We start from the raw sequence: 22,700 nt of genomic DNA, 5'->3' as shown, positions 1-22,700 counted from the left end.
GGGTAGAGGGGGAGAGAGAGAGAGTGTGTGTGTTCACACGCTTTGACTATTGATATTATCTGTAGAAACTTGTCTGCTGGAAAATGTTTCTTTAAACTTTGGTTTGGCTCCTACTTTGGAGCTGATGGGAAATAAAAACTTTTCCATGGATTAGAGCCAACTGAGCTGCTAAAACAAAAGGTAACATTCATTAGAGAACCATGGCACCATGATCTCATTCTGAAGGTTAATTTTTTTTTACATTAAGTGTGAATTGTCTAAAGCTTAGAAAATTCAAACTGCATAATAATGTCAAAGAAAATAATACTGGTCTTAAATGTTATTACATGGAAATTTTTTTTCTAAAAACTATGAAATATGAAACAAAACTGTAGTAAGCAAAAAGAACTCATCGGATTCTTAATAATTTAGCTTAATTTTTTCTCTCTGTAATTTCCTCCAAAATGTGGGCACCAACATACACAACACACCTTGCTTGTTATTTTTCCTCATATCCAGTAATAGGGAGTTTCAGAGAAGTGGGTTTTTCTCAATAAAACATGACAATTTAAAACTGTCAACCCCCTTGATTTTTAAAGGAAATATAGGGGGAATATATTAGGTTTTACGAAGCATCTGCTAACCAAATACCAACTGACTACTTAATTCCAGGAAAGCCTTACCGCACAATTTTTGGCAACTGCAGAAAAGCTGAAAGCAAATTTTATGTTCCTTGCCCTCAGAGGTCCTCCTGTACTTTCTCCCAATTGTTTCACAACATGTTAAAAGCCTGAAATAGCCAACTCAATTAAACAGGCTACAAGCATCCCCTTTGAACACATATTTGATCCTTCTTCAACATCAGGTAATACAATTAACTCATTGTCACACACTAAATCAATACACAGCAGAATAGAATGGGCAATAATCAATAACCTTAACAAGAAGGCAGTGACATGGCTCAGTAAATCAAACTGTAAATGCATAACTCATATCCAGAATTAGACTATAACAAGAACATTTATAGATGCTGTCAAGAAAAACCCAGAACTGGCCATAGGAAACAACTGGGCTGTATTATTTCTGAAAAGCCAAAAAAATCAGGGAGATGGGGTTTTGATGTTTTTTCCCCCTTTTCACTTGCTGGGAAAAGTACATGCTATTTCTAATCACGTCAAAAGTCTCAAACTCATAAATGAGGCAAATGCTTTCAAAAATCTTGGAGCCAGGCCAGGTGTGGTGGCTCATTCCTGTAACCCCAGCACTTTGGGAGGCAGAGACAGGCGGATTGCCTGAGGTTGGGAGTTTGAGACCACCCTGACCAACATGGAGAAACTGCATCTCTACTAAATACAAAATTAGCTGGGCATGGTGGCACATGCCTGTAATCCCAGCTACTCGGGAGGCTGAGGCAGGAGAATCACTTGAACCCGGGAGGCGGAGGTTGCGGTGAGCCAAGATCACGCCATTGTACTCCAGACTGGGCAACAAAAGCGAAACTCCTGTCTCAAAAAAAAAAAAAAATCTTGCAGCAAAAGGACCATTTCAATAGGCTAGAATTGGATCCCTATCAATTCTGAGTGACAGTGAAAGGGAAAAAAAAATAAAGCTGTGATAAACAGAGTATTAGGGATTTGGATGTTTCTTTACACATTTGAGGAAGTGAGTGGTAGATATCTGACCAATTAAGTTTTATGTAGGTATTAAAAAATAGAAAAGAATAGTGCAAATCATGAAAAAATAAACTTTAATATTTAACCTTCTAATCTGTGCAGGTACTTCACTGAATAAACAATTTTATTTCTAGAAAAGTCTTAGGTGAGTCTTTTAGGAGAAAATTTACATAAATGGTACAGCATTTGAAATATCAAATATGAATTATTTATTGTAGACCAGCATAAAGCTAAATAGGATTAGTTTTAAATGAAATTAGATTTGCAAACAGATGGTTACAACTATTTTTCCATTCATAAATAACTGCATTTACAAAATGAATTTTCAAGCACAGACAATATATATACTGAATTATTCTATTAATACCTACTGGTTTAGCTAGTAGTCAAGTCATACATATGTTAAGAGGTTAAGGTATTATTTTCTCTTGATAACAGGTAAGTAAATAAGCTAGTATGTGCACACGTATACACATTCAAGGTAAGTCCTTTTTAATTTTTTCAAACAACACGAAGACCTATAGTGCAATATGCATAATGACATTCACCTGACCTAAGGCAAAGTTTCTCCCACAAGAGAAAGATAACTTGGACTGAACTCTGTCATTCAGATAAGAACAATACTAACCGCTACCGTTAGTATCTATGGAGTATTTACATGGAGTAAGACACTACACTAAATGATTTATATCTAACTGATCTCATTGAATCCTCAAAATCTTGAAAGCAGATGATACTAGACTTGTTTTACAGATAAGGAAACCAGTTTGGGATAGTAAAGTGACTGGCACAATGTCACTAGGAAGTCACTATGGAATCAAACTCAGATCCAGCTGAATCCACGGTTTGGGCTCTTAACAAAGTCTTGATTCTTTGCCATAAGAAAAAATGTTGGCTGGGAGCAGTGGCTCATGTCTGTAATCCCAGCACTTTGGGAGGCCAAGGCAGGCAGATCACGAGGTCAGGAGTTTGAGACCAGCCTTGCCAACATGGTGAAACCCTGTCTCTATTAAAAATACAAAAAATTAGCCGGGTGTGGTGGTGCGTGCCTCTAGTCCCAGCTACTCGGGAGGCTGAGGCAGGAGAATCGCTTGAACCCAGAAGGTGCAGGTTGCAGTGAGCCAAGATCGTGCCACTGCACTCCAGCCTGGGTGACAGGGAAAGACTCCGTCTCAAAAAAAAAAAAAAAAAAAAAAAGTTTTTACTTGCACATTTTTTCATGTGGCTTTTTGCAATTATTCCAAAGATCTAGTTTGAAGAAAATTCTAAACGTGACACTGGGAATGAAGTGAAAACCACTGGTAGTCACATTGTCATTATTCCTGTCGCCAGTATTTATTTGCAACAAAATAATTTTTATTACAAATTTCATCCCAAAGAAAAGAGCATGCAGGCCAATCCAGACATTCAGAAAATACCAAAACATAATAAAAAGTTATACTATAGCTAATGCAAACCAATGAAGAAAGCACCCAGAGAAATGAAATGAAAGGACAAGGAATACCACTCACTTTTCCCTGTGATCAATTTAGTCTCAGACATAAAATAAGTTTGACTTACATACCAAGTTTGAATCTATATAACAATCTTTATTCTGACCTAAGGCAAAGTTCCTCCCATAAGAAGAAAGATAACTTAGACTAAACTCTGGCATTCAGATAAAAACAATCAATACTAATGGCTACCATTTATGAAGAATTTACACGGAGCATGACACTGAATTAAGTGATTTACCTAATTGATCTCACTGAATCCACATAAATTCATTTTTAATTTTCTAAAAATATATTTCTAATTGGCTGCCTGACTAAATTCATACAATTATGAAAATCGCCAAAACGCAACGTGTGGCAAGAGTTTCAGGAAAGGACACTTATAACACCAGCTATTGGTATCAAAAGCTTCTGTCCAAGCTACCATTCATGCAAATGAACTGTAATGAATGACATAAAAAATATAATTATTTTATATTTCCAATGGAGTATTTTAAATAACATAATCAATTCTAATATTTGAGATACATCTCTTAAGAGTTCAGGATTACAATCTGATAGCTACTAAATACCCAGTATTCCCAGAAATTTCATCTTCCCAAGCTCATGTTTTTTGAGAGCAAACATGCTCTTTATGACATATCATGAATAAAATACAATCAACGATTCTTATATTTACATGGTCAAATTTTTGTCCAATTACATATAACAAAAGTCTTAAAAAGAATAGTGTGAGCTATTTTTAAATACTTCATGAATATTAACGTATTCACATGAAAAAATTCTACCTACTAGATCTAAATATTTCAGCATTATTTAGTAATTATTACAAATCAACAAAAAATTAAAATTAACCACTGAAATTTTTATTCCTAGAAAATTTCTGAAATGTAATACTCAAAATTACAAATAAGTATGACATACAATAAGATATATGAATCACTGTCAAAGAGGAGGTGAATGGTTTCATCTAGATTTTAACTTAATATAGTACAACTTGCAAAGACTTACAAACGTTTTTAAGCATATTTCTGTCTTACGAGGCATATACTGAAAACAATATAATATTAATAAACGCCTAGTAAGATGAATAAAATCTCAGCCTCTTATAAAATAATGTCTTGGGCCAGGCGCGGTGGCTCATGCCTGTAATTCCAGCACTTTGGGAGGCCAAGGCAGGCAGATCACAAGGTCAGGAGATTGATACCAGCCTGACCAACATGGTGAAACCCCACCTCTAGTAAAAATACAAAAATTAGCTGGGGGCGTGATGGTGCAAGCCTGTAATCCCAGCTACTCAGGAGGCTGAGCCAGGAGAATCACTTGAACCTGGGAGGCGGAGGTTCCAGTGAGCTGAGATCACACCACTGCACTCCAGCCTGGGTGACAGAGTAAGATTCTGTCTCAAAAAAAAAAAAAAAAAGTTGCATGGTTCTATGCATTAGAAAAATAACGGTTATGCTACTACTTTTGTGATTTAAAATATATTTTAAGCAAAAAAAAAAAAAAAGTTATGAAATGAAACACTTCCTTATCTGATGCCTTTACCTCAATTCCAAGCTTTATCTTGGAATCCTGCAATTCTCACGGGTTTTTTCTTCCCCCCCCCCCCGCCGAACAGTCTATTATTCTGATTTGCTATACTGTTCATCTTCTGTCTGCAGAATGACTTAAAATTCTTCTTGACTTTAGGTTTAGACTCTGGGTTGTCAGAATACTAGTTAAAATTTTAATATAAATTTCCCACATCAAATGAGAAAATCTAAACAAGCAATTATTCAGAAGTGACTTTCCAGATTAAGAAAAAATGTGAATGAGCATGTTTTAAACAGTACGGTTGCTTAAATTTAGGCAACTGAAATGATTCAACAAATACTTGCCCATATATGTACAACAGTCTAATATGTGGATTCTCTAATAATCAATATACTAAATTTTTGTATATACAAGGTCACTGTATAGTGCTCCATAATCTTGCTAATTTAAACAAGTTAAACTTAGCATAAGATTGAAAGCATAAGCTCTGAAGACAGACTGCCTACACTGAATGTCAGTTCAGCAGCTCCCTGTGTAACCTTGTAAGGGTTAATTGTTCTTAGCTTCATTAGTTTATATAATCAATAGATGAGGATCAAATTAGGGGAATAAAATTAGCCGTTTCAACATGTGCTACCTAAAATTCAATCTGACTCAGTTTTATCTCACTGAATTACAGAAACTGATGATGAGTTTAGTATAAATCTCTTACCACACAAAAATTAGTGGTGTACTCATTCTGACTAATACAAGCATATATAGTCTTTTACAGCACACACAACCACGGCTAAAATTCATCTGCTCCTCCTACACTGACTATGCAGCAGTTTCCAATATATTTCACAACAAACTTCTCAGACACACAGGAAGGCATTTAATGCCTACTTGTGTGTTACCTGAGCAAATCTATGTTCTACTGGAACATTTTAAAATTAAAGACTAGAAGGGTTTTAAACTATTTTATTATCCTATGATTATTTTAATCTTCATTGTGTTTTTCAGAAGCTCGAAAGCTTATAATCACCACTAGTCTATCAACACCCAAAAAGGCTCTGTGTGTCATTCACCCTTACATCAGAATTGCCTATCACAACGTCTGGTAGCAGGTAATGAATGGTGAAAAGGTGAGGAAGAATGGATGATTTTTCTATAATTGAGATGAAGAAGTGGCATATATATTGGTCTGCATTTTTTAAAAATTCTTAATTAAACCTCTGGCAGAATAATGTATATTTCTGGTGAGAATCTCTCCTCTAACATTATTCATCCTTAGGGGGAAATACAGAAGCCAAGAGTAGCTAATAAAGATTCTTCCAAAACAAAAAAAACCTCATTTTGCATCTTGTATCTCTCACTCTGCATACTTAACCCACTTTACTATATGGTACATATTAAGCTGCTACACGTTATTCATAGTTTAAGGGATTTAGAGGAGCTATTAAATAGACTCTACCATAAAAACACATACAATGTACATGACCCTAAATGTGGATGACTTTAGTTCATTAGAGTTGGGAGGGTGTTTTTTTGTTCTTAACATATTGGGTTTTCTTATGTAGACATTTGTTTTCAATTTATTACTCTGCTATGATTCATGGATGGCAATGTCTGGTAGTAAAAGTTCACAAAGGTAAAAAAAAAAATCAATAAATAAACTCATAATGATAATCTTTTCTCATGGCTAGATTTAGATTTCATTAGTCTCAACTTAGCCAGGGGGAAATACAAGCTAATGTGAAGAAAGATAGTTTATTCAGAGCACAGATCTCAGGTCTTTCTTAACAGGACTCTTTATATAAACAATGAATTCTTTAGTTATTTCTTTCTTCATGGTTCATTTCTCGGTTGCCTCCCTTTAAGGAGAATTGTTTTATGAAAGGCAATGTCATCTACCCAAGAGAAATCTTATTTCAAACATGATAAATTTGGCTGTTTTTCTCTAAAACCTTTTATTTTTAATTTGGCCCACTTGGTGAGCTAACCCTATTTAGTTATAAATGCTTCCTAGGATTGGGAGATGTTACTACTTATTTCCAGTCTATGAACGATTAGATAAGCAAAGATATCTGAAAGCAAATTATCGTCTGGATGCAGTAATATGGAAAAGAAGGAATTACAGATGTAATTTATCCATCACAAGCAGATCCTAAACACTGATTATGTCCGTATTTTTGCAGAAAATTGAAAATGATAGAAAAGCTTCCCAGCTTTTCTGACTTTAATTTTCCAAGTTTTACTTTGTGTAATTTACTGTCAACTATTAACAGCAGATGCTTCTTGCCTTATTTGAGAACAGCCTGGACTTAAGTATAAGTGATTCTGAAATCCAGAAGCCTATACGCTAGGTCTGAATTTTGTGCAGAGAAAAAAATTCTAACTTAAGATACTGGACTCATATGGGGTCTAGAGAAAACAGGGTCTTGGATCTTAACCTCATATTAACATAAACTAAAATATAAATATTGCTTAATAAATCTAGACAGCTTCACAAGAATTTTGCTGGGCCTAAAATTGTGATCTAGGATTAAAATATAGGTGGTTACCAAGTGACCCGTGATGACTCAGGGACAGATGCCACAGTCTGGTGGCCTGTGGCTATGTGAAGTCTCTTATTGGGGATTCCCTCTAGTTCTTTTATTCCCACTTGTGGTGTCATAATTAATGATGTGAGAGAAAGGGAAGGGGAAAAAGGAAAGATAAATCACCAGAACCATTTCTTTCTCTCTTCCTCAAGTATCTCTTTCACCGACCCTGCAACTGTTGTCGAGAAACTTCCCCCTCCTGACCATTGCCACCACCACCTAATCTACTAGTCTCCCTGTTAGTAAGCAGCTCCTTGAGGACTGTGTTGTTAATTGCCTCCCTAAAGTTTGACATAGGAAGTACATAAGTTATATTATTTAAATTGTTGAATTCTTTTCACCTCCTAATGGTTTTCTTCCTCACATCTGAGTTTTTATAACTGGTCTCTTGACCATATCCTATGATTAAGTGCCAAAAAACAAAATAAAAATTGAGTTTGATACTTTTACGATCCACCTGTTTCCCCATGGTTACTAGTATTCAGAAAACAACAGCAACAACCACACACTTGAAAATTTCAAAGCGGAGGAAGAATGGGTAGAAGCTGCAGTAGACAGGGCCCAAGATCAATAAGCACTACATTCAAAAAACAGGCAGGCTGAGTCCTCAGAAAAATGGGGGTCACTTGGAAGACATATTGATGACAACTTCCCACCCTAAATGTTACACATGTGGGAAGCTTTGGACTCCAGCTCCTCACTGCATACCCTGATTCTAAGCAAATGCCCTGTTGAAGACTAGCTTCAGGAAACAGAAGCAGCCCAAAGTTAAAGCTGGGGAAAACTGCACCGGCTCACAGCATGAGTTCCAGGTGTTTGGGAGAGGCACCTCCCCTGAACTAGGCAAGTTGAATTTCTGGAACCCTAAACTGAAATTTAAAATACATCTTTGCCATAGAAATAGTTTGACAAAAGCAGCTGGGGCTGTGACTCTAGCAGTTCTCAAGATTTACGATAAGATAACACTTCTATGGAGCCTCTTGGGTTTAATTAATAACCAGGGTTTCCAAGGTACTGTTTATACTGAACTATAACTCAAGCATCCTCTGGGCTACTTTGGCTTCTCAGGGTTGACCTGATGACTTAATCACCTTGCTTCTGTGGAAAAACACTTTCTAAACAATTAAAACTTTTGAATATGGCTTTTTATGCACTGGGGAGGCAGCTATATAGTTTATACAGTGACTACTTATCTAAGATGATTCATTTAAAATTTTTCCTATATGGCCATATATTTTACAACAGATACAACATCTTTGAAAGTTGGTGGCAACATTCTTTCTGCTATTTTGGGTTCACTCCTTGACTCATTTGTTGACTTAAAATATAGTGATTACTTCTGAGTACTTACTGTTTTAGGCCCTGTACTATAAATTTGTCTTGGATATTCATTTTTATTCTTAAGTACTGCTGTTAGTTATGTTTTCTTTGTCGAATCCTTAGAATATGCATATATAAATTAAGAAGCAGTGTTTTCCAGCAAACATAACGAAACAATTAAGAGCACAGTCTGTGAAATCAGATTACAAGGTTTCAAGTCCACATTTTACTACTGACCTTGCATGTATTACCTAACTTCTCTGTATTTCAGTGTGCCCATCTATGAAATGGAAGTAATATCAGTAACTATCTCAATGAGATTTTACAAGGACAAAATACCATGAAAAAATGAAAAGCACTGAAAATACTGATTGATATATATTAAGTTTCAATAAATGTTAACTCATCTTGTTATTTTACTCCATACAGAAAAAATAAGGAAGTGTATTTGTGGAAGCAGCAGAAATACAAATCAGAGTAAGTACAGATTCTTTTGTCTTATAAAATCATTTGGGACCTGTTTTATGACATGGTATTTCTGCTATATTCCAGTTATAAAAATGTGACTGTGTATATAAATACGAACAGTAGGCTGGGCACCATGGCTCACGCCTATAATCCCAGCACATTGGAAGGCCAAGGCAGGCTGATCACCTGAGGTCAAGAGTTCAAGCCTAGCCTGGCCAACACGGTGAAACCCTATCTCTACTAACAATGCAAAAATTAGCTGGGCGTGGTGATACACACCTGTAGGACTAGCTACTCGGGAGGCTGAGGCAGGAGAATTGCTTGAACATGGGAGGCGAAGGTTACAATGAGCTGAGATCCCACCACTGCACTCAAGCCTGGGCAACAGCATAAGACTCTGTCTCAAATAGATAAATAAGTACAGTTATAAGAAGGCAAAAAATGAAGCTCTTTTAGTTTTCTCTATAAGGAAAAATAAATCCATCTGGGATATGCCAGGTTTTACTTACTAAATAACCAAGACAGAAGAAGTGATGACAAGTTTGTTAAGATGAGAAGACCTCAGTTTCTCTTCAAAAGTGATCTCTCCTCAACCACCTCCCTTACCCAGATGCTTTTCAGAGAGATTTACTTAATTCTGGAAGTTTTATGAGGGAAAAAAATAATCACTCTTTTATTCCAGAAATGGCCCTCCTGAACATCCATTTCCATTCTCCCCTTCTGTCTTACCTACCAGATGTCTGATTTTAATCAAGGCAACAGTTTTTTTAAATAATAAATAAAAACTAAACAAAGCAACATACAAAAAAATACTTCCTAGCAATCCCTGCTACCAAAATCAGTCAATAAGAGACTGAAAAATTACTGGGTGAAGCTCAGAGAACCTTCGCTTAAAAAGAGCCTGGCTGGGCTGAGTTACAGCGCCTTGCCTTTTCTGCATCCTGTGTCCTAGACTAAGGATACGATGGCTGACACTGCAGTGGCCATGCTGCAATTTTGAAATAATCCTAAAGTTGGAAGCCATGTGCTCCTCAGGAACTAAGAGAGAAGGAACCTGAGTTCCAATGACTATAGAGTCACCAAATAGATCTAGACAACTGACTGAAATATAAACCCCTAATTTGTTTATGCCAAATGCTGGGGATGGGGGAGGTGTCTCTGTTAGGCAAAGCTGAATCTAATTTTTCACAGACAAAATGTCTAAATCACTTCTGTGTGACTATGGAAAGACATACATAAGATCTGAACCAACAGTTCTGAAGATGGACAATTAGAAAGCTGGAAAGAACTCAGAGATAACAAAACAAGAAAAGTAATGGTCAGAGATGGCCAAGGCCCTCAGGAATCCAGAGGACAAACAACCTGTCAACCAAATTAGAAGATATCAGGGGTTATACTATTTAGCAATTATCAGGAATTTTCAAAACACAAGCTCACAGCATAGAAAGTTTTATCACTAGCAAAAAAATCAAACTTTATCTCAAAGTGAAAATATTTCAAACATGTGCCAAAAATGTAGGGATGATGCTGCACGTAGATGTGCATTTTATGATACTTGTATAAGAAACAGTATTAAATAAAAACTCTGTAGTTGTTGTTAGTATATTATAAATGAGAAATTAGCATAAGAAGTCCTCACTAGAATCAAGCTTTTTTACAGTAAAATTCACGAAGAAATTACTATTCTAATAATCTATTACACTTCAAACAACTCAGAATTTCTATCAAGCCTTTCCAGTTGCTTTTACTTAAGTTGCTACATGCTAATAACTATCATTAGTGCTAAATCAAAGGCCATCTATCTAGTTACCCACTTCTACTGGCAGTCATGAATTTTGGCCTAGCTGTTAACATGGAAAATTGCTCACCTATCTAAAAGCACAGGATGTAGTACTGCTGAAGTTAAAAAAAAAAAAAAAAATCAAATTTCCTCAATAGGATCTCTTTGTAAGAAAATAAGAAGCTTTGTCTAAGTCTGTGGGAAGGCAGAGACATTGCTCAGCATGAAAGGTAACGGATTAGCAATGTTGATAGCCGAAATCCTCTACTTATCCTTGGCAAGGAAAATGACAAGATAAGCTTCCCAAACTAGGTCCCTAGGTATCTGTGCTAGGTCTGAGAAACATTCCATTTCTCACCTTTCACGTGAACTGGGCGTATGTCATACAGTTCTTCAAAAGACAATTCACCCCACACAGCACTGTCTCTTTTAAGTGAGAAACAGCCTTATACATGAAATTGTTTCAAGGCTACTCCATGGAATTTTGAGTAGCTTCAGACATCTGAATTACAACGAAACTGAATTCAGCTGTAAGTGCCACCTTGCTTGAGGTCTAAATTGTTTTTAGTTTGTCACACTCGCACAGTGAAGCAAGATTTCATGAGGAAAAAAGTAGAAGCAGTGTACCAAAATCTTACAATATGAAGCAAAATAACTAGTTCTAGAATTACAGCAGCAGGTAGCTTGATTCAAAACATGGTTTAAAATTTATCTCATAGTCTAAGAAACCTTTACTCATTAAAAAAAAAAAGTTTTCTAAAAAAGTTCTAACAATATAAACAGGCAAATGAATACAATTACTAGCTTCACCAAAGCAACTGCAGCTATTGAGAATTTCATTAAAGAATGGTTTATGTCAGAGTTGATACACTGCAGCATATTCACAGGGTATTCTTTACAAAGCTGTGAAGTTTCTGCTTAGGGAGCTTTTATATGAAACACATTGCTGTGCAGGTTATGCCTTATAGTTAGTTCATCTCCAGAGTCATTAGGAGAAAACAAGGAAGTGATATGTCAATCTGTCACGGAAAAACACATTGAATATATGTGCCAGCACAGTATATGTAATAATCTGTCAAAGTTTTAATACATGGGAGATACCAGTGGTAAAAACCAAACAACAAAAACAATTCCTGGTAACACTCATTCCAATTAGGACCCTACTAGATCAAAATTTTGATTGAAAATTGCATATTTAGCCTAAAACTGGCAGATATTTTATCAGGATTATCAGTGAAACTGTCTTTTAAAATACGATGAAAAGTCTATGCCTGGGGCTTGGAAAGAACAGCAGCATCACAGGCAATTTCTGGACTGAGGGTAAACCATGCTAGCAATAGACCATCTTCTAAAATTTAACTATAAACACCTTGGGACTACTTCTTCATGTCTAGTTATGCCAACCAATCCATATGTGACCATCTGGATACTTGATTTGCCTTACTGATTTTGAGTGTTTTAGTTGTTCATTTACCTGTATGTACATATATTTGTGTGCCCTCTAATACCTAATTTCCATACTTCATATATTCTGCTAAGTCTGCAGAGGCTCTTTAAAACTGTTCTCAGTGTCCTTGATTCTATGCCACTTTGCAGTGGAATCTGATTTCAAATTTGTCTATGATAAATCTGATCAGTGGTGCTATTTATAGATAGATATCATTGTATATAGCAAAAATAAATTTTAATTATCTTAAATAAAATTGTTCAATTTGATAAAGGAACAAGTGACTAAAGTTTTCAAAGGTAAAAGAATTTTGCTAGATTTTTTGCTAGAATTTTGCTAAACAGTAAATATAAAGGTTATATTCTCTTCCTCCCATCCCTAGTACCCGAAAAATGAACAGGTATTTGAAATAGAATTCAGTAAACAATAAGTCTATTTCTGTTGATCATATCGTAAAAGTTTTTTTTTTTTGAGGGTATAAATAACTTGGCAAATATTAAAATACATTCTGTAGGCTTTCTTTACATTGACTCCCTAAATTTTAGTTGAGAGCTCATGACTGAATAGGCAGTTTGTCATTAAGTATTATTTGAAACATCATTTTTGAAATATAATTTTCTAATGGTGGCGTGCAGTGTTAATATTTTTCTTTTCTTTTTTCCTAAATCTTTCATAGGCCATAGGGGAACATAATCCTCTTTGGCATCAAATAATGCACCTTTGCAAATGTTCTGGATTTCTGAAATAGTTAATACACCTAAATCTATAATCTGTAAGCAATTTAAGTCTCAGATTGAATATACACTTAAACTATTATAAATTAAAACTACAATTATAAAAGGAAAATTAGAGAAATTAAGTATTTATTGTTTATATACTAGCACACATTATTACAGCTTTTGCTCTTTTATTTTCATTCTAATTCTGATATTCTTAATAAATACCTACATTCCTTGTTATCATGTATTCCCATTTTACTTAGTAATAGATTTATTACAATACAGAATTCTACATTTTCATATGGTATATTTAAATCTAATTATTTAAACCTTAAAATCATCAGTATGCAACTAAAATACTGTCAGCTAATTTTCTTCCCATTATCTTTGTAACATACCAATTGACTTCTTTTACATAAATGAATATTTTCTTGAACTGTTTGACTTCTGTCTTTTTAATGAAATAAATTCTCCTCTTCTAACTAGAAGTCTGCTATTAACGTAAGTCACCTGGGAGCCTGGCCAAAGTCTGAAGCAGCACAGCTGAAGGGTACAGCCATTTCATAGGGTCCTCTCAGAGAGTATTTGGTTTGCTTTCCTAACTTTCTAAAAATAGTAGATTACACAGGCCACCTCCATCTCATGGCTCAAGAACTCAGAAAAGGCTGGACTATGGATTTAAGCAATACACAGGACACATTTTATTAAAGAAGTCAGGATATTACAAGTTTTCTAAATTTTTTTCCGTTTACTCTGTGAGAGAATGCAAATGATCTAGCGGTTATTGGCATGGAAACCTCAGAACGCTCCCAAATTTCAGAACTTCAAGCATGAGTCATACAGTTACTTTAACAGTTTTAAAATATGTTTTTGATCTATTTTAGCCACAAGACTGAATACAAGAGGACTGCTATCTGAAGGGAAGGATTCTAAATACTGTACGAAGAATCACATGTGTCAGTTATAAATATATACACACACACACAAGAAACATGTTTTTTAACATAAATGCTTAATTGCATATTCAAAATTGTTTTAATTCTTAACATAGTTATTTTACTAACATTTAAGAAGCTTTTTTCCTGGGTATGAAGCTCCATCATAAATAAATTTGTGGGTTTTTTTCCTCTTATTCCAATTTAAAATATTTTACCAAGATTTAGACACTGTAATTTAAATTTAAATTAAATTCAGTTTATCTTAGAAAGACAAAGAAAACGGACAAAGTCTGCATTGATTAGCTGCTGTAATGAGTTCATTTCATAAATACATTTAAAATCTTGAAATTATTTAAAGTCCTTGATGTGGCAGTTGAATCTTGTTAACCACACAGCATGGCATTAAGCAACCTTGCTGCTTTACTCAAAAAGGGACTGTTCTGTGGCCATAAGTGAGCAGCAACTAAAAAAAGAATATATTTTGAGAAGGAAAAGTAGCAACTGAATATTAATGTTTCACAATGTTTCCAAATGTTGTAGGGGCAGGTCTTCTGTGAAACCACTCAATGTCACAGCAAAATTTAATGTCCTTTACTTTGCAGCTACGTGTGCACCATCAACTGTCTGTAGGATTAAAAATTGGATTTACTATTAATTGGGTCAAAACAGGGTTACTTATGGCCACAGCTGGTTACCGACAGGAGTAATTAGTTCTCTGCCCCTCATTTTATGGGTCTCAGTCTCTAATTACACCTGAATTCAGCCGGCATGAATTTAGGAATACACATTCACGGAGGTACAACCACTATGCCCTTCACTGATGCCTCTCAAAGGAAAGGCTGAAGAAAGTCTCAATGGGAGTTTATGACTTTTGCTTATTGATCTTTAGGACTATGACATTAAAAATAATCTAATATTTTAAAATATTTTTGTTGTTAACACCTCCTTTCTGTTCAACTCTAAAGATCATGTTCTTGGAATCTTTGCCAAAAACTTTAGCAAAATGAACAGCCTAAACTGGACCAGGAAACAATGAACTGAAACAATTAACTCATAACTCACCCTGATGTTATTAAAGATTATTATAGCACTATATATTTGTAAAGACAAGATGGACTTATGAGACTTTTACTTGTCTACATATGTAGAAGTGATAGTGTCTTCTCCTCAAAGCTTCAAAGAATTAAATTAGGACATTAATATTCAAAAGCAATTTGATTAAACCAAGTAGGTTGAAAGTACCCAGGAACACATTTCTAGTCTTGACCTTGTGTGTCAAAATAAAGACATTTATGTTATCTTTTAAAAGACTCATTTTCAAATATGATACTTGAATTACAAATGCAATGACATTTTTGAATGCCAAGAAACACTAAAGTAAATATTTTAGTATTATGGTGCTCACAAAAGCTAACTTTTAACATTTCTAGCTAAGACTATTACAAATAAAAAAATAATCACCATCTAACAGAAAATAAACTGCTAATTCACTTTAGAATTTTTGAAGTTGGAAAAATCCAATAAACAATAGTACTTATGAGTTTCTGCTTATTTATAAAACTCACATTCAACAAAGTTTGTCCCTCAGGTAAGGTGCTGTAGCAGCAGTTCAGCACCTTACTTCTAGTTGTATTTTCCATAAAACGTGTGGCTCTGGCCTTAAAATGCCCACAAAAAAAGAAAATCCAAAATGTCAAAATATTAAAAGAGTAAAAAGTCTATCCAAGTTTAGCTGATTTTAAATCTGCTTGTCTTTTGCAACTGTACAATGCCTTTACCAACAAGTAAAAATCATCTTCATTCAGTTATTGCCACGGCCTTATATATAATATATGCATTGGCTAAACACTCACATGTAGCTACATTTACCATTTCCAGGGACAGACACTCACTTTGCCATTACTAAGTGAAAAACATGTCAATACTTTCTGCCCTAGCAAAAAAAAAAAAAACAAAAAAAACAAAAAAAAACATGGAGTGAAAGGACTGATAAAGTTATTCATAACAAAGTTTGGCCAGACTTGATTCTGTTGCTTCTTGTAAAGTTCCCCAGCCCAACATCATCAACACACTGTGTAACTAAACTATGAACAAAGCAATCCATAATCCCAAATGCAGAGAACTGTTACGTCCATATCCCCCTTATTCAAGCATTGAATATCCTTAAAAGAATATAATAGTTACTCACTTTCAATGAATCAAAGCAGGCGATTACTCGTCCATTTTCAACTTGGCAGCTTTTCGAAGGATGTGCAAATTTACATTCCGTGTCTGGCCGTGAGCAAGTCCCCCTCTGGAACTCTCTACATACTTCCAGTGTTAGCCATTTTGTGTCCCGAATTGGTGTGACACTAACAGCCATGTTTAGATTTTACAGGTAGTTAAATGTTTCAGTGAAACCAACAAACCCAACCCCCCAAAAAAAGAGCAATAACCAAAAAAAAAAAAAAAAAAGCTGAACTGATGATGAAAATGTCCCCTCAAAATACTTTTCCCCACTCCCTGCTTTAAAAGTACATGGAAAATTGTGTCGTCAATATCAAGGAAAAGATCTCCCACTAGAAATTCACAGCATGAAACTGTTAATTCAAAGAGGTTTTGGTTTTTAGAGAAATACTAGGATTGTAAGTAGATGAACGTTTAAAAGTAGGGCCTGGTATCAGCCTTGTGCTCTCAGTAACCCCTTCCCAGTGCCAATTTGGAGCCCAAAATGCAAGCATGAAAACGTGGCAGACCCTTTGACACCGAATTTCCAAGCTGCTTTCAGCAAAGTTGTCTGAAAGGGAATCTCCTCACAGCTGAATTTGCAATGGAGTTTGGTGGTGCAATCGGTATTGATTAGTTTGGCATAGACAGATGCAGCAGTTTAGAGCAAAATCGAGAAAATGATTTTTTTTTTTCCTCCTTGATTTCCTGGCAGAAGATATCTTACTTTTTCAGCAAACTTTTCTTTTAACACTAAAGCAGCCTAGGGCAATGCCAGATACTTAGAGCTTTTCTCTTGATTATAAGTAGAAATGGGGGTGTCTGGGCTAGAGGTGGAGGGTGGATGTGCTGTCGTCACAGTCTAGCTGGCAGCAAGCAAGGCAAAAGCAGAGACTGCTCTAGAAGCGGTTCCAAGCAGCAGAGACGTCAGGAAAGGCACTTCTTAGTACCAACCTGTAGAAAAAAGAGATAGGTTAAGATTTACTAAGTAGCACTTCACTGATGTCCTACAGTATCACAACCTTGCCATGTGATACCAGACTAAGTAATATTCAAGTCAGCCTCTCTCTCTCCCTCTCTCTCCCACACATACACACACAAAATACTTACAGTGAGGCATATTGCAGCCAGCCATCGTAGATTTATTAAAAAAAGGGGCCGTTTCCCCTTGTGAAGCAATGCATGATAGAGAGATAACCAATCACAGATAGTGTTGCAGCAATATTCTGGGCAGAAAGCCAATAGTGTGGGTTGTCTTATGAAAGGTCGCGCCTGTCAGACGTTCATTACTATGCTATAAGCACAGAAAATGTCCATCAGATGTGACTTATTCCACTGCAAGAGGACGAGCATGTGGGTTTTGAATTTACCCAACATGCAGTTAGTGGACTAAACCATGTTAGTTTCAAAACAGCTTCTCAGACAAGTCTAAGCACTTGAAGATCATTACCGGGGAATAAAAAGTAAGGTTTAAAAATTGCAGCTGACTTCCAAGCTGCTTTCCCTCTGGCTCTGTGCAGGGACGGGCACTGAACAGCCTGCTCCTGCTGTCCTGACACGTGAATAAAAAAGGAAAGGGGTGTTTACAAATGGTACATTCTCCTGACCTATCCAATTCACTTCCTTCTAAAGCCCAAGTCCTGCCCCTCCACTGAAAGCAGCACTCATACTGTAAAACTATTCCATTGAGCCCGCAGACACTTTGTCAATATATCACAGGCAGGCAAGATATGAACAAAAGCATCCTTTATTCGTACATTTTTAAGGCAGAAGCTGAGGTCATGTGGGGAAAATAAGGAGTGCAGTGTTGTCAGTGTGTCTGGTAAATCTGAAGTCAACCTCAAGGGAGAAAGTGATTCCATCGCAGAAACATTAAATATTAAGTGAGCAATTTGATTTGAGCAGCGTGATGCACTTCAGAAGTACAATTCCAAACAAAGCTGGAGGGTGGGGGATGAGGGATCCCCTGTTGCCTGATGATCAGTTAACTCAGCACCACAAGACTACTTAGAGCAGGGCATTTTTACTTTTAACAACTTACTTTCTCTATCAGGATTTTTCTTTTTCTTTTCTTTTCTTTTTTTTGAATGTCGCCAATGAGGAAAATAAGGCTTTAAAAAGTAAAATCTTCACATTTTAAAGAGGCAATAACACAGTATGATCACTAGTATTTGATTATACTTCTTCATGAGCCAAAATTGCTCTATTGGCATATGGTATGTTTATAATTTTTGGAATTAAAGTACAGGATATAAATACATACGTATGTTAAAAAACATGAGCATCTAGAACTTAAATCGTTTAAGATTAATATTGCCATTTTAACACTAATTTTCCTTTAAAAAATTACTTTCCAAAACTATTTGGAAAATACTACAGTAAGACTACAACTTTTGATAGAGATTTAAAAAATCAGTTGAGCGTGATGGATCACGCCTGTAATCTCCGCAAATTGGGAGGCTAGGGTGGGTGGATCACGAGGTCAGGAGTTCAAGACCGGCCTGGCCAACATGGTGAAACACCATCTGTATTAAAAATACAAAAATTAGCCAGGCGTGGTGGTGGTGCCTATAATCCCAGCTACTCAGGAGGCTGAGGCAGAAGAATCACTTGAACATGGGAGGTGGAAGCTGCAGTGAGCTGAGATTGTACCACTGCACTCCAGCCTGGGTGACAGAGCAAGATGCTGTCTCAAAAAAAAAAAAAAAGAAAACAAACAAACAAAAACAACCATGGCTGGGCACAGAGGCTCACACCTATAATCCCAGCACTTTGGGAGGCCGAGGTGGGCAGATCACAAGCGAGGTCAGGAGTTCGAGACCAACATGGTCAACATGGCAAAAAAAAGTCTCTAATAAAAATACAAAAAATTAGCCAGGCACGGGGGCGGGCGCCTGTAATCCCAGCTCCTTAGGAGGCTGAGGCAGGAGAATCACTTAGAACCTTGGAGGTGGATGTTGCAGTGAGCCAAGATTGCGCCACTGCACTCCAGCCCGGACGCAACAGTGAGAGACTCCGTCTCAAAAAAAAAACAAAAAAAAAAAACTCATCCCAGTGTTCAAGAAATATTTTGGTTTTCAAAAAAGTTTCTAGGTCCTAATGCCAGTGTCTATATTAAAAAAAAAAAGGTCCAGTCATAAAGTGCAAGCTGTGTCTGTCTTCCTGAAACTTTGTTCTGCATAAAGAATTACTTAATGATTTCATGCCTTGAGAATGGACCACCTGCATGGTCAACAATCTCTTTAGTCCTTCTCTTCAGAATCTTCAAGTGCCTCACCTGTAACTATTTTCTTCCTCTAAAGCCAGCTAAGATGTCACTTCCTCCAAAAAGCTACCAAGATGTCATTACCCCCATCTATTCATCCATATATTAAAATACCGCCTTCTCTGAATTATCTCTGCACCTATGCCCTATACAGTGTTTTATTTCCTTATATAACTGACCCACTAGACCATATGGTTTTAAGGACAGGAAAAAATATTATTCATCTCAGTAACCCCATGGCTTACATAGTGATGCAAAATAGATGGAGTTCCAAAAATATTGGTAAATTAAATTATCAATTACTGCATCAGGATTTGGATTACCTCTAGGGTACAAAACATACAAACACACACACATGAACACATATATGAATACAACACATGAACACACTGAAACATACACTTGAACACACACACGCACAATCATTGCCTCTAAAAATAATGTTCCAGGGTCACGTAGGCCCTTTCAAAACTGCCTCACAATGTAGCCCTGTCCTTGGACAGCTCCCTATCTCATTGCACACAGCAGCTTTTCTAAAACTTCATTACTCTTTCTCCATGTTCATTAGCAACAGTGGATAATAACATTATATGTCATGAATATTTCACAGCCATATAACAGTAGCCCTTAAGCATGAACTTTTTCTTACCTTCCTATCCATGAGTCGTTAACCTATCCTTCTGTTTCTTTCTTAGTCTCCCAGTTCTCCCTCCTCCTGCCCACAGTTAAGCTTCCACAAGCCTCCACCTTGACTCATTCATTCTCAAGACCTCCTTCTCTTTCTGCCTCCTCTATGCATGCACACTTTGTCTTTCAGCAGTTCCTTCTCTTAGCTTCCAAATGTAAGTAACTCCGAAATGCAGAGGGTGACATGGCAGGAGGAAGAGGATGCTGCCCTGGCTATGCATCCTCCTCTCCCTAATGTACTTAATCCATCCTTCCCAGGTGAATATCTACTATGCTGTTTTTCTGCTTCTTCCTTTCCCGTTCACTTCTGAATCCTTATCAGTCTGACTTTCACACCCATTACTTTACTGCTCAGCAAAGGTCATCAATGCTGTCAGGAAAGCCAAGTCCAAAGACTATGTTTTGTTCTTGCCTTTGCTTGACGTGTAACATGATTTACAACTCCCTCTTTCTTGAACCTTTCCCTTTTAACAAACTGACACATTTTATCTTGTTGCTTCTCCCAGTGCTGTACCTCTTGTATCCCCCCTGGAGAGGAGTTGCTGAGGGTTCTTGGCAGGTGCCAAGACATGTGTGAGCTCCTGGGACTTGTTACATGCTAACTCCCTGTTTGGTCTGACACACACTTCCTCAACCCTGCAACTTGGCAAATTCCTTCTCCTTGTTTAAACTGCTGTTCAAAAATCACCTTCTCTATAGGGCTGGGCCAACTATGCTAAACATTATTCCATCTCAGAATGTTTTTGATACTTTGTATCTCTTTGTACCTCTCCCCCTCAATGTTATATATGCCCTGACAACAGGGGTGTAGGCCCAGCATTCCTCATCACACAGTTCTTGGAACATAACAGACCTTTTTAAAAAATGTTTGATAAATAAGTGAACTTCATTCATACTTACAGAAATAAACATCTATAAAAGGATGTGGTCCCAACCCTGATGAAATAGATTATTTAATCATGTCTATAGCATCCAGACAATATATGTAAGAAGATTGGTACCACAAGAAAGATCAGCATTGCCTGGTAGTCATATCTAAATACAACTAACAATTAATTTCTAGAGCTGATTATTTTTCCTTTTTGCCAGGTTACAGACAGTCCCACTCAAGCACAAAATAAACTTTGATTACTAAAATGCTTGCAAATCAGTGTTCTGATTATCTTTATTTTCTGTAGCAGACAAATTCTATTTACTTCAAAAGTGCTATTGAAAGAATTATAAACATAGATTTGTACCATTTAATTGTAAAGGACATAGACAAGGATGATAATCAAAATATTAATAATTAGTTCAGGCATAGATACTGAACAATTAAAACAGATACTGGCCTTTATGCATTAGTCTAGCTGGACCTGATAATGTATGTGCCTGCCCTTGATATAGGTTTATCAACTATCACTTGATAAAGGTTTATCACTGTGGGCAACAAACTCAAATTATATCCTATAGATTGATTTTACTAAACTGCTGATATCAGATTATTGTCTTATCTATATTCCAAAAAAAAACTTCAAAAAATAGAAATCTTTTTTGGTAAATTAAGATTTTATAGAATTTGGATCAATATTGAATTCACAAAACATTCCTTTAACTAAGTAATAGAGTTTTGTTCTATAGATAGATATAATGTTTAAATATATGTGGGTAATGTCCAGATTGTGAGAATTCTTGCAAACATATTTGGCCTAAAATAAATTTTGTCTCTAAATAATTATTAAAGATTTCTACTTCAAAGATAAGTACTAATGGGTACATTGCTTCTGAGGTAAATATCTGGCCTATATTTCAATACATTATATAATAAACTTCTCTGAACAACAAAAATATTATAAGAATCAAACTTAAAAATCTGAATAATAGCTAACAGCAGTCCCTCTTTAACCTACTGATCAAATTCCAAACACTATAGAGTTTCTTGCTTTATCTGACATCGTCTACAACACCAATATTCTGCCACAAGAACAAATTTCTTCTTGAATGATATCAGAAATCATGTATATATTCTACTTTAAGATAAATGTAAGGGAGAAAATAAAAAGGAAAGAAATAATAATTTGAAATGACAGAGATAATAAAAACCAAGAAAAGGATCAGGAAGAATGAAATTATTCTTATTCTTTGAAAACTTATTCTTAAAGATTACATATATATATTTGGCTTCATATGAAGGCCTATTTAAGAGTCACATACCTACTGCTATAGAAGAAAAATAGATGTTTTTAAGGTATGAAAATGAAATTCTCTTTTGGGGAACAGGACAGCCTCTATGAGCAAGGTTAAATTTCTTGCTCACATATGTTTACTTATCATTTCAAAAGTTCTTCTAAAGCAAATAAGGCAATCAGTCCAATTAAATCCCAGAGTAGTTAGCTGGTAATTTTGAAGACTTTTATTTAATATGCTTTTAATATTGATATAAGTTATGTATTAAGGACGTTAACTAAGTAATTTTTGAGCTCCTTTATTATGATTTTTGTTTAGTAAGGCAGTTTCAATCTAACTGAAAGAGATGGCTAACTTCACCCCGTAAGTCTGGAGTTGATAAGAAGGAAACCCTTGCCCAAAACCATAACTTCTTCCCCTGGCTCACTGGTGTCAACAAGTT

The 22,700-nt window shown here is 35.9% G+C and overlaps 1 protein-coding gene across 50 annotated transcripts in view; it reads right to left on the bottom strand.

The window, feature by feature from the left end:
- Positions 1–22,700, bottom strand: part of MBNL1 (muscleblind like splicing regulator 1) — a 222,522-nt gene that overhangs the window by 153,013 nt on the left and 46,809 nt on the right. For 24 of the 50 annotated variants that reach the window (XR_001488518.3, XR_012430804.1, XR_012430805.1 and 21 more), the window contains exon 2: positions 16,124–17,094. The exons of 16 other annotated variants lie outside the window; for them this stretch is intronic. Coding sequence is in view for 28 of the 34 variants with exons in the window: in XM_005546132.4 (XP_005546189.1) it covers positions 16,124–16,297 (174 nt within the window). In the remaining 6 variants the exon portion in view is untranslated. Of the gene's footprint in view, positions 1–16,123; positions 17,095–17,250; positions 17,298–22,700 lie in introns of those variants that run through there. 10 more of the 50 variants (XR_010584709.1, XM_065539402.1, XM_065539403.1 and 7 more) reach the window with 2 other exon arrangements.

Source organism: Macaca fascicularis, chromosome 2 (genome assembly GCF_037993035.2).
Source record: "Macaca fascicularis isolate 582-1 chromosome 2, T2T-MFA8v1.1".
NCBI classification, from domain to species: domain Eukaryota; kingdom Metazoa; phylum Chordata; class Mammalia; order Primates; family Cercopithecidae; genus Macaca; species Macaca fascicularis.
Note: the sequence above shows the minus strand (reverse complement) of the source record. Positions and strands in the feature narration are given on the sequence as shown.